This window comes from Gopherus evgoodei, chromosome 1 (assembly GCF_007399415.2).
Source record: "Gopherus evgoodei ecotype Sinaloan lineage chromosome 1, rGopEvg1_v1.p, whole genome shotgun sequence".
NCBI classification, from domain to species: Eukaryota; Metazoa; Chordata; order Testudines; family Testudinidae; genus Gopherus; species Gopherus evgoodei.
This window is the reverse complement of record NC_044322.1, coordinates 333,591,668-333,605,020: the sequence shown is the minus strand read 5'-3', so window position 1 is coordinate 333,605,020 and position 13,353 is coordinate 333,591,668. Positions and strand designations below refer to the sequence as shown.

Below are 13,353 nucleotides of genomic sequence, written 5' to 3'. Positions count from 1 at the left end.
CCCTCGACAGCCCCATGAATGGAGACAGTTTAGCATATATTTCTGGGTGTAACTCAGTGTTACACAGAACTCTTCTTCAGAGATTGGCATAAGCTGAAAAGCTTGACTCTTTCACCAATGGAAGTTGGGCCAATAAAAGATATTACCTGACCCAGCATGGCTCTCTAATATCCTGGGACTGACACAATTACAACACTGCAAACAACATTATTATTAATTTTAACCATTGGTCCCCCCATTATATTTCATATACACCAGAAATTCATGCCATTGAAAACTTACCTCTGCCTATTCTTTTATCTTCTTTTGTTAAATCAGTACTATGTTTTGTTTTATTGTTATTTAAATTTTGTTTTTATTATATAATTGGTTGGAACAGCAGGCGATGTAAATAAGTCTGTAAATTGCTTGGGGCTACCTATGGCATAGCCTATGATTGCATTATCTGATTATGAAAATTGGCACCTCTAATGAGTCAGAGTTCAGAGGGAAGTGAAACTCAAACCCACCTGCCAACTGTTTTTGTTTTTTTCCTCTTCCACAGCACGAATTATCAAAACAAAACAGTGGTGTGAAATGCTTCCATGTTTAGAAGGAGAAGGCTGTGATTTGCTAATCAATAAATCAGGCTGGACCTGTACACAACCAGGTGGGCGAATAAAGACAACCACGGTAAGCTATGTCCCTTTTGTTCCTCCTCTTCTGTAACTTCCAGAGAGCAAAGGCTGAGACTTCAAATTAGATGCAGCATAGGGTTTTAAAGTTAGACACCAGTTAGTAGCCCATGCTCACAAAGACCCATACTGAGGCACACACATGTACTTTTATACCTGTGATCACAGACAGGGAAAGTGTAGCAGATTACTAAAAGGATGTAAAATGCCAAACTTTGACTTAAAAGGGTCCATAAATTCAGCTAGTAAAAATTGTCTCTTCACCTTTATTTCACCCTAGTGTGTATTCTGAACTGCGGATAGAGCAAGGATATAAAACTTCATACTACTGATTTAATGGGGGGAAAATTAGTTTGTATTTTTTTAAATAAAAGTAGTTTTGGCTTTTCACTATAATAAAAAGGCAGTTTTCAAAGACAAATCTCCATCTTCCCAGAGGAAAAATTACGTGAGGCCTAAAGAAAACAAAACAATAAAACCCATTTTGGGGGATAATCAGAGCTTTGGCGGTAACATGTCCATACTGTACTTTTCAACTCCTTGGTGTCGTCTCCTGTAGTATTTTGGATTTGTTTGAAGACGTTATATTGAGGTTGAATATGCCTGCAACAATGATGGCTCCCAGGACTTTTAGCATCAAGCATCAGTCTGTGGGACATTCTCCAAACCAGCTGAAGACTCTTGTGCTTCAAAAATTTAAAACGTCCCAGGAAATATGGTAGAATAATACCCTGATAGGTTGTTATGCCATCGGGGATATTTTTTTCTATAGGTTTAGAGGACTCTCGAGATACACTTAAATAACTGACATTTCAAGAATGTTTCATCATAAAGATTTACTTCAAAACCTGCTTTATATATTAATCTCAGTATGCTTCAAATTAGTGAGGTTTAGCAGGGTTAGGGCACAAGCCTATCAAGCAGGATCTTCTGCATAGATTCTTTCTCTGGAGAGAGGTTAGGAGACACTATTGCATATTTTGTAGTGTTTTTACAGTGTCAGTATTTTGACACAAAATCAACATGACCTTCACTTTTTAATTTTTTTTTTATCAGTCTTTGAGAATAACATTTATTGTCAAGTGACATTTCCAAGCACAATCTGTGAATTTGGTATTGTTCTAATGTAAGATTCCATGCCATCCTGACATCCCTGTAGTTGCTAGACATAGCAAGGTACATTATGGATAGTGTTGCAAACTTACCTCTCAGTCTCCAAATCAGAACTTTTATCTTCATTTCCTTTAGGTTATATGAGTGTAATTTATGTAATGGTGATATAAAAATATAATAGAGGGAAAAAATATCATCAGCTCCCAAGGGCAGGCAGACCTGACAGGGTATCTTTGGAACGCTCACAGTATTATTCAAAATCTCATTAATTCAGTGATATTTTCTGTACCTCAGCGAAAGCAAATTACCTATGTACCCTGAGACATTTGCATCTATCATTATTATTGTTTGTTTTATCAGGATACACCAGTGATATGCTTGGTGCTATGAAAGATAAAAAGTAAGCACAATGCCTACCCCGAGGAATTAATGTTAGATAGCTATCAGATTGGTTCAGTGGATCTTTTAGATTTGACACCAGGGCCTGATTCTGATCTCACATCTGCTTTACAACTGTTTAACTCTACCGACCTAAACAGAATTACTCTTGTTTTCTACCACAGTAAATGAGATCAGAATCAGGACACATGCTGGGGAAATTATGGCAATGCTGAGCAAAGTCTTATTAAGAAGAATCTCTTCTGTGACAAGATACGCTCAACGGAGAAGAGAAAAGGACTTCTGTCCAACCCTGTCACAACCCAGGCCCTTACCTAATTTAGAACAGTCTAGAACAGCTGGCTCAAATCCCTAAGAGACCATACAGCATTGGAGAATTGCCAGAGTGAAGTGCAATTCTACTGTAGCCCTTCTGTATCCCTCCCACTACATCTTCTCCCACCACCTTAGTAACCGCTAAGCTGAAGTGTAATGGGCAGGTGGGAGGGTGTGCACACATACATTAATTGTCTATTGAGCCAAGCTAACAGTTCAGGATGTTCCAAGGAACACTGGGTCCAGCATAAATGACAAAAAAAAATAGTACTAAAAAAAAAATCCAATTGTTCATAGGGCACTTGATTTGGTGTGCAGGGGAGGAGTCAGAAAATATCAAAAGAGGTGGAAACTTGGTTCATATGGGCTTCATAAAGACTAATAATAAACTCTTAAGGAAAGAGAATTTATAATGGAAGCACCAACACTTTTCTTTGTAGCAATACTGCTTGAAGGAATAAAGAAAGTAAGATTTTTCCTCATCAGCCTTCTGCTAGACCCATACTGCTCCTTGTTGAAAATATAAGTACAGCAACGTGCAGCCTGAGATGGGGTGATGAGGAACACTGTGGAATTAACCTCCAAATACACAGAGAATATACAACCTATTGTGGGTCTAATCCTTCTGTGGAAATAAGTGAATATTCTGCCATACACTCTAATGGGAGCGGGATTGAGGCCTAAATTAGTTAAGCTACAAAATTTATGCAGGTGTTTGCAAGTAATATTAGGTTGTATCTGAAAGGGAAAGCGGTACTAGTACTGTACCTTTCACTACCATAGCAGGGATAAGTTTCTGTAACACAAAATATCATATTACTGATGTCATATCAGTAATTATATGCTGCACTATATGTACTATAACAGGTAAGGAGGAATAGAATTGAACACTTGAGGACTTACATTTGTAGTGACTCTTGCACTGATGTCTGTTGTTAGTGTTACAGCATTATAGGCACTTGTGTAAATAATATGATGTCCGGGCTTGGGCATAGAAGAAGTGTGTGAAACATGAAGCTAAGTGAAGGGAGGTGATAAGTTTCCTCTCATGAGAATATGGATGCTAGAACCCATTTTTTTCCCATTAAAATGAGGCAGAAATAGAACTCTTGCTTGGATGAGTTTTACTAATGTGAACAGCATCACAGTATGTAATAATGCTTAATATTTTATGTGTCAAATATCCAGGAAACTGCAAGCTTATCTAATAAATACACTTTGCACCCACATGTTTCAGTGCAGGGCTGGCTTTAGGAAGTGCGGGGCCCAATTCAAACAGTTTCAACGGGGCCCCGGCAGGGATGACTATTAAAAAAAAAAAGGTAAAAAAAGCACGTGGGCCTTATACATACTGGCCAGTGCTCCGAGTCTTCGGCTGCGCTTCGGTGTCAGGTCCTTCACTTGCTCCAGGTCTTCGGTGGCACTGAAGAACCCGCCGCCAAAGTGCCGCTGAAGACCCAGAGCTCTGCCAGGTGAGTAAAAATTAAAAAGATGCCTCTAGCCAGGGAAGAGATTCTCACTGGGCGCGGGGCCCGATTCGGGGGAATTGATGGAATTGGCCTAAAGCCGGCCCTGTTTCAGTGAATTGTGTTTCCTAAGAAGGGCTTGGCTAGTGTCAAAATAGTTTTGTGTCAAAATAGTTTAACCTAGATAGTCAAGGCCTGATTTTTTCATTGCCTGCCTGCACTTTGTGTAAGCATTTATGCCTGTGCAAAGTAATGCAACAAAATCGCAATTCTCTACTCACACTGGTGGCAGCCTTTTATGCTCATTTTTCACTCACTTTGCACAGCTGTAAATGACTACACAACGTGCCAGGAAAGGGAGAATCAGACTCAACATATATTCTAAATGGATCTGCCCTGTCATCCTTTCTACAAGGTGTGAATGAACCAAGGATTTTTCATCCCATAAGAGGCTTTTAGAATTGAAGATTGACTGGGCCAACTGCCAATCTATGTACTAAGCATCTGATTGTCAATACAAGGAAACAATATGGCAGCTTACTAGAGGAGATGCTGTAGGAACAGAACACTTCTTAGCTGTTAACACTTTTAACAAAGACTGTGAATGGCTTGCCAACTACAAAAGCAGTTTCTCCTCCCTTGGTGTTCACACTTCAACTGCTAGAAGAGGGCCTCATCCTCCCTGATTGAACTAACCTCGTTATCTCTAGACCGATTCTTGCCTGCATATTTATACTTGCCTCTGGAAATTTCCACCACATGTGTCTGATGAAGTGGGTATTCATCCACGAAAGCTTATGCTCCAATAAGTCTATTAGTCTATAAGGTGCCACAGGACTCTTTGTCGTTTTTTACAGATCCAGACTAGCACGGCTACCCCTCTGATGCTTTTAACAAAGTGATTCATGCTAAGTACTTTTATTTTTAAAATGCCTCTATTTAAAAATGCCTCTATGCTTATCTTCAAATCACCTGCCATGCAGAAATGTTCTGCTTTTTATATTTTCATTAATCTCCCAAATCTGATTTTTAAAATGAATTTACCTGACTCTCTTGTGTGAGAAAGACTGTATAATCTCATCAGTGCCAGAAGATGTGTCATGATTTCACCAGATACTGCTTAGAAACATGGCCCTTTTATATTTCAAGCATGAATCTTGCCAGTGTATAAATGAGGAGATACACAAATCTATTGGCTTTACAGGGGAGATTAATTTTAGCACCGAAGTGTATATATGTTGTCAATGATCCATCACTACTTAATTGTTACTTAATTAATTCCTTCTTTTACATGATGTGCTTTCAGTGCATGGAGCTTAACAGAACATTCATGCGCCAGTAGCTGACCTTTTAAAACCTCTGTGATTTTACTGCTACATTAGCTGAAGTGGGAAATTAAGGAGTATGAAGAAGCTAAAAGAGAGCTTGCAGTGGATAAAAGGTGTAATTACTTTGACATGGAGCTCACTGCTTAGCTAGTAAAATTTACTAAGGATCTAGCTTCGCCAAGGGATGTGACTTTCTTAATAGAGTTTTCTTACGCACAGAGCAACTTAGCATTACTCACCATTAATACAAATGACATGCTGGCTGGCTTGGAAAGGTAATTTGTTCCTTACCCTGAGAAACACTAAAGTTGTTTGTATTGGCTGAAATTTAAATGAAGAATTTTCTGTAAATCTTTATCATACACAAATGTATGATTAAGGTAAATTGGACAAAATGTACTGGCTTGTTTTCATCATTGATTTACCAGCAATGTGGTGTTACTCATACCATTACATTCTATTTTCAGAGTAAAAATATAAATACATATTGCATATTGGATTTGAGAATTTACTTTTTTTTAGACTGAAGACCAGCTGGAAATATCCTGAGGCCATGGTCTAGTGGTCTGAGCATGGGACTGGGAGCCAGAAACTCCTGAGCTCTAATCCCGGCTCTGACAGTTACTGCCTCTGTGGCCTTGGGTAAGTCACTAAACCTCTCTGCCTCAATTTCCCTAGTCAATTTTCCCTACATCAAAGGTGGATTGTGAGGTTTCCTTAAATAATGCCTGTAATTAATTAGGAAATTCAGGGTGCTATACAAGTATTATTAATATAATTTTTAGGCTCTGGAATTATACTAATTTCTCTGGCATTCATATAGCTAGCCTAGATCGGGTTCCAATTCTGAGTTTTGCTAAACATACCTTTCACATTTCCACAGGGCAGCTGATATATATTTATGTCACCCTCCCAGCTCCACCTCCACATGTTGGTTCACATGTGATTCTAGGATGTAATGCAAGGCCAGGTGAAGGTGATTGCAGGCTGTAGACACACCACAGTTTTGGGGTTCCCTGAGACGCTGTGTGAACACAATAGCCCTGACCACCTCTCCCTTTTGGTAGTGGTGATGTTAAGGGGACTTCCCATAGAGACGGGGCAGCGGCATGAGGCTCTCATCTTCCCATAGGAGTTGCAGCAGGGTCCTCCTCCTTAGGAGCTTAAGGTGTCAGTAGGAATCCCTGTCCCAAACCCTGGAGAGACAGAAGTGGTACCAGAGGGGCCTCCAATATTTATTCCAACAGCCAAGGATGTACCTACTTGTATGTGTAGGCTGGGACTACTGTAATCCCCTTCTTTGTGCTGCTACATTCACAGCCATCTGTTATTGGCAGGGTCCCCCAGAGCTGTGGGTCTTGTTGGTAATGCCCTATTGAGATGTGTGATGCAGTTTAAGCCTGTCATAGCTATTATTTCAAGCAGCCTACAAACTCATGCAGATATTTGCACAACCATTAGGGCTAGAAGTTTACTTAAGTTTTTAATGGAAGCTGAGATTCTGGTGTAATTGCACTATGCCAAGAACTGGGCCGTGGCTTAAACATGCCTGTACATCAAGGAGAGTAAGGCAGAGATAGAAATCCTGCCATTCTTTCTGGATGCTCTAAAATTAGAAAGAGATGTATCTCTTGACATTAATTTTCTGAATTGGTGGGTGTTTTTGTATTCGGAGGGAAAGCTTTTCTCTTGATGGGTAGCATGTGTTCCAGTTTTGTATACTCTGTAGATTCATGCTGTTGGTGCTTGTGAATTCAAGTTGTTATTCATTTCCATGGTCTCACAAGATTCACCAGCTCCCAGCAGAGTTCCCACTGAGTGTTTCACAGCATGAATTTGTTGTATCTTGATTTCTCTGTCCTGGGACTGGCTTCCATTCTGTATCTGATTGGTGGCTGCCACTAATGCATAGTTGAGTCAAATATCATGGGTCAAATTACTGAGTCCAGAAGGTGATTGAAGAGATGGCTTTTGCTCTCTGCATATCCTAAATCAGGTGTACATTGGTCTGGTCCCCCAGGTGTAGCTTAAAGCAGCTCTAAAGCTTACTCTAATTTATACTGGATGCTAATAGTCCTGGGGATCCAAACCAATCTGCAGATATCTGAGGGGCAAACAGAATCTGCAGACTTGCCTATTTTCTCCTGAACACTCTTCTACACTGACGCAGGCTAGGATCTACGGTGCTAGCTCAGTGCAACTGGAGGACCCTTTACACTGAGGTGATCCATCTGGGGCTGGATGCATAGTTTTAGGGCTGCTTTATACCACCATTGCAGTGCAAACCAGCCACACTGCATTTGAAAGAGGAGCTGGGCCTCAACACTGGCCAATAAAAAAAGTAAAAATCAGATCTCCATATCTGTATTACAGATAACACCTCTGATTATTAAACGTGAAGGGATTGGAACTTACGCTTCACCATTTAGTATGATATTTCCTTTTTGCATCACCTTCAGGCTGGGCTGAGTCCATTTTAGGATTTAATACACTGATAGCAACACTTGAGGGTTCCAACTCTACAGAACATTTGCTTTTGATAACTTGGCCAAATCCTGGATTTCTTAATTGGACAAAACTCACTGGAATCTCAGTTTGACACTAATAAGACCTTTGCTTAAGTAAAGGTTGAATGATTTACTCCATGCTTCCATTAGAACTAATATAATATTTTTTAACGCTTATTTTCTAAAACCTACATTTTCAGCTAAATTTGACTCAATTATCCTATAAAATATTATTGGAACTCAGTATTTTCAGAAAATGAAGATCTCTAATCCCCAAATCCAGAATGCTAGCAAAGATTGAGAGTTTTCCCCATACCCTAAGGGCTCCAAGTTGAAGAGGGGTGACAGTGGGGAGTTTTATGTTGAGAAAATTAAAATTGCTTAGGGAGTATTTTAAGAGGATTAGCCCTTCTCATTGAGTGCCAAATCCAGGTTCCATTTCAACTGATGACAAAACTCCCATTGTTTGAAATGAGCACACGTTTTGCCCCATGAGTGTGCATCACTAGGAGTGAAGTATCTGATTTTAAAATGTGGACTATTAGCATTTCAAACACTTCCTTGCAAGAATATAGGGAAACCTAGCACCATTGTTCCCTTTCAGAGGAGGCATTTTCAGATATTGATGGAGAACCATGCTAGCCACATATTCATGTCTCATAGCTAACCTCAAAGAAAAGGGATGCTCATTTCTGCATGTCTGTCCTTTCTGAATTCTTATTGTAACTGCCATTTATGATAAAGGCTACCTTCTTAAATAGTATGGGCCTGAATCTGATCTCACCACACTGCTGTAAGTGAGAAAAGAATTAGGCTTAGATGACTAAAACCTACATAGCAATTGGTTTTTGTAATTTGCCCACCTACTGGTTCTTAGGAATCAGTGATTCACTCCTGTTGTGTTGATTTACTCATGAAACCTGCTAGTTTAATGTAAAATAAACTATACATATCTGATCCATTTCAGGTCTGCACTGTCCTTTTGAATAAAGTAAATAAAAAAAACAGATTTTACCCTAGGCACCAGTGGCTGGATTCCCAACTAGTCATCAATTTCATGTTTGTGTAGAATAGACTTTGCTTCTGCTAAAAGGAAATGACCTGAATAGTAATTTTGTTTTTCTTTTTGTACTTTGAAAGCAGAATTCTGAAATGTACATAAAACACATCTGTAACTTTGGCTAGTCACTGACGCTAATGTAATGTGGCATACTATCAACCCAGCCAATAAGTTGTGATGTCTGAAATTGTTCAAATGCATGAACAACCTTAATAGCTGGTCTTGTGGGAGTGCCTACATTGTTAAATTGGCCCTAATGAAAATTACTTCAGTTTGACATTCTTTCCAGGTTTCATGCTTCTGTAAGAATAAGACAACTTAAAAATATATATAATCATGCAGAAGTGAGGTTCACATCCATCCCCAAACCAAAGGAAACCATTTATGAATGGAGTGCCCAGGATATGGAAGCTTCAGATCAGTAATGGGTGATTCTGTCTCATGAATTTTTAGGAAAATATAGGCCCAGCAAGAAGATGAGATGTTTTTATCATTATTATTTATGTACTCTATGTATGTATGTAGTAGGATCACCACAAACACTTCAGATATATTTCCTGCTCCGAAGAATTTATAATTAAAGGACAAATACACAAGTAGGTAGGGATTAGTGGAAGAAAACAAGACAATTTATCTTAGTAATAATCTGTGTTACTCTAGCACAGGGATCGGCAACCTTTGGCACGCGGCCTGTCATAAACAGATAGCTAAGGGTTAATGTCTCTTTCACCTAGAAAGGGTTAACAAACAGTGACCTGCAAACACCTGACCAGAGGACCAATCAGGAGACAAGATACTTCAATCTCTTGGAGGGAAGCCTTTGTTGTGGGGTTTGGGTTTGGCTTTGTTCTCTCTGGGTCCTGGATGGGACTAGAGGTGCAACCAGGTTTCTGCCAATCTCCCTGCTACAGTCTCTTATCTATTCAGAATTGTAAGTAAGAAAAGCCAGTCATAGTCTTTTAATTTGTTTTTTTTTTTTTTCATTTGCATATGTGTACTTGCTGGAAGTAGCTTAAATTGTGTTTCTGCTGGAGAAAGTTTCTTTCTATTGTTTATAGTTAAAAGACCCTGTAACTTTTTACCATCTATAGTGCAGAGATAAACCTTTTACTTTTTTCTTTCTTTTTTTTATTAAAAGTTTTGCTTTTAAGACCTGTGTGATTTTTTCTCCTAGTTAAGGTTCAAGGGAATTGGTGGGGAGAAGGGAAGGATAAATTTTCTCTTTGTGTTAGATTCACGCTGCTTGAATCTGTATGGTCTCTGGGTGAGGGGGAAGGTAACACTCCTCTCGGTGTGGTGATTCAAGAAGTTGAATCAGGCGATCTCCTAGTGTTCCCAGGGCGGGAAGAAGCTGGGAGGAAGAAGAGAGGGGGAAGGGAATGGTTTCTTTCCCTTTGTTGTAAGACTCAAGGAATTTGGGTCTTGGGACCCCCAGGGAAGGTTTTTGGGGGAAACCAGAGTCTATCAGGCACTCTACTCTAAGTCCTGATTGGTGGCAGCCTATCAGATCTAAGCTGGTAATTAAGCTTAGGGGAATTCATGCTAGTACCCATATTTTGGATGCTAAGGTCCAGAATTGGGAATTATACTATGATACTGCCAGTCAGGGAATCCGTTAGTGGGCCGAGACGGTTTGTTTACCTGCAGCCTCTGCAGATTTGGCTGATCCACACTCCCACTGGCCATGGTTCACTGTTCCAGGCCAATGGGGGCTGTGGGAAGCAGTGGCCTCATCCCACGCCACTTCCCGCAGCCCCCATTGGCCTGGAACAGCGAACCGCGGCCAGTGGGAGTGCGGATCAGCCAAACCTGTGGACGCTGCAGGTAAACAAATTGTCCTGGCCCCCCAGTGGATTTCCCTGATGGGCCGCGTTCCAAAGGTTGCCAATCCGTGCTCTAGCACCTACAGGCTTCACCTGTCAGGGATCACAGTCTCAAACCTGGGCCATAGGGCTATGGGCCTTACAAATGCTAGCCAACCACCCAGTAACCTGCTAACCGTTGCCAGGACTGGAAGCTGAATTCCAGAGTTGCCAGAACTCTAGGGAATCTGATTGGTTCCCTGCTTGTATTTAAACCGAGCACAGGAACAGGAAGTTGTCCATGCAACTGAGTTTCCCCTGCTGAGGGCTGCTTCCCTTGTTCTACCTACACCTACTGCTGGACAGTGATCTCCCAGACCTTGTCTGCCTCCTGCCACCTGACTCTCCAGCTGCCCTCTGGCATAGCTCAGACCCTGATCTCCTGGTATTTGACCCAGCCTGTCTCCCATGTCAACCATTGGGTGAGACCGTCCATATCCCATTTGTGACATCAGGGCCATGTTGCGTTTGTACAGTGCCTAACATATGAGAGACAGTCCCAAAGTGTTTACAGCCTAAGTGGGGGTTTTCAAACTGTTTATTAGTGATGACTCCTTTCACATAGAAAGACTCTGAGTGCAACAACCCCCCCCCCCATAAATTATAAACACGTTTTTATATATTTAACACTATTATAAATGCTGGAGGCAAAGCAGGGTTTGGGGTGGAGGTTGGCTGCTCATGACCCCCTCCTATGCAATAGCCCTGTGACCACCTGAGGGGTCCCGACCCCCAGTTTCAGGACCCCTGATCTAAGTAGACAAGACAGATACAGAATAGGAGACGAAACAGTCACAGAGCAGTAAAGACACTTGCCCAGGGTCTTTATTCACTGTAAGTAGCACAGAATTGCTAGGTCTTTAAAAAGAGCTTAACATATCAACAGGATACAGTTCTTATAGATGAGGACTGTATCCTGTCCATATTTTGCATCATGCGTACTAGTTAGTGCATGTGGAATAAAGCATGGAGGTGATTTCTCAATTTCTTGCAAAATGGATGAACAAAGATAGGAAAATTTGGTGGAACAGAGGAGATCGAGCCAACACAAAGCTTGACAAAAGAAGAAGATTTGTGTCTTGATTTTGTTTTCTAGCATTGTGGGCAATTGATGTGGCCAAGTTCTCTATCCACCATTGAATATCTTATGGACTCTTATGGGAGTGCAGCTGACTCCAGCTGAAGTTCAAGATCAAACACAAACACTTTGTGGGATTCATATCTGTGACCCTAGGACAAATGGACTGCAGATTTTCTCTCTTTCCTTTATAGCAGGAGTCGGCAACCTACGGCATACGTGCCAAAGGTGGCACACGAGCCGATTTTGCCTGGCATGCGGCTGCCTGCTGAGGTCCTGGCCGCCGGCTCTGCTCAGCCAACTGCTGGCTGAGCGAATGAAACCCCAGACTGGCAGGAGGCTGAGCGGGGCCGGCAGCTAGGACCCCAGACAGGCGGCAGGCGTGCCCTCCAGCTCCCCCCCTCACTGCACTCGGGTTCTGTGGCTCCTGGGAGTGTGAGCCTCTGGGGCATGGGGCCCTGAGCCTGCTGCGGAAGGGGTGGCAGCTCACACTCCCGGGAGCCACAGAGCCTGAGTGCAGCGAGGGGGGAGCTGGGGGGTACACGGGGACCACTGCCCGTATGCATCTGCTGCAGGAGCCCCCCGGGGAGGGCACCAGGCCACAGCCTGGGCAGGCATATCCCAGGTTCCCCCTCACCACGCTAAGGTTCTGCGGCTCCCGGAAGTGTGAGCTGCCGTTGCTGCTAACCCTCCCGCAGCTCCCCCCCTCCCACTGCCATGTGGAGGCAGCTTCTGACCGGCATGGACATGGTAAGGGGAGTCCGGGGGGCAGTCAGGAAGCAGAGGGAGGGTTGGGAGTTCTGGGGGTCTTGTCGGGGTGGAGAGTGGTTGGATGGGGCATGGGAGTCCTGGGGGGTCTGTCTGGGGGTGAGGGTGTGGATAAGGGTTGGGGCAGTCAGGGAACAGGTAGGGGGTAGGATTCTAGGGGGGGCCATTAGGGTGGCGGGGGTCTCAGGAGGGGGGCAAGTCAGAGGACAAGGAGTAGGGGGTTGGGGGTTCTGACAGGGAAGTTGGGGTGGGAAGTAGAAGGGAGTGGATGGGGGCAGGGCTTTCCCCTCTTTTTTGATTGTTGAAATACAGTAACCCTAGGTGAGGGGGGAGCTGGGTGCATGGGCAGGCTGGCCCCTGGGGTCTATAAAGGCTCATGGGATTTGCCCCTCAATGAACTGATGTGCAAGGGGGAAGTTTCACCCTAGGCACAAATATCCTTGCACCGGCCCTGCCCCAGGGGGTGTGTGCACCCCAAGTTAAGAACCACTGCACTAAACTGATAAGATCTGCATTTTAATTTAATTTTAAATGAAGCTTCTTCTTACACATTTAAAAAAACTTGTTTACTTTACATACAACAGTAGTTTATAGACTTCTAGAGAGAGACCATCTAAAACGTTAAAATGTATTACCAGCACGCGAAACCTTAAATTAGAGTGAATAAATGAAGACTCGGCACAGCACTTCTGAAAGGTTGGCCGACCCCTGCTTTATAGAATTAAAGTTTTTCATGACTGATCTTGACCTTTAGAGTAGGAGAAAAGCAATGTGAAACCTTAA

The 13,353-nt window shown here is 42.3% G+C and overlaps 1 protein-coding gene across 7 annotated transcripts in view; it reads left to right on the top strand.

The window, feature by feature from the left end:
* TAFA5 (TAFA chemokine like family member 5) overlaps positions 1-13,353 on the top strand; it is a 628,888-nt gene that overhangs the window by 513,040 nt on the left and 102,495 nt on the right. For 5 of the 7 annotated variants that reach the window (XR_003998545.1, XR_003998541.1, XR_003998540.1 and 2 more), the window contains exon 3: positions 545-672. Coding sequence is in view for 1 of the 7 variants with exons in the window: in XM_030549247.1 (XP_030405107.1) it covers positions 545-672 (128 nt within the window). In the remaining 6 variants the exon portion in view is untranslated. Of the gene's footprint in view, positions 1-544; positions 673-5,817; positions 5,938-13,353 lie in introns of all 7 variants that reach the window. The other 2 variants (XR_003998543.1, XR_003998544.1) reach the window with 1 other exon arrangement.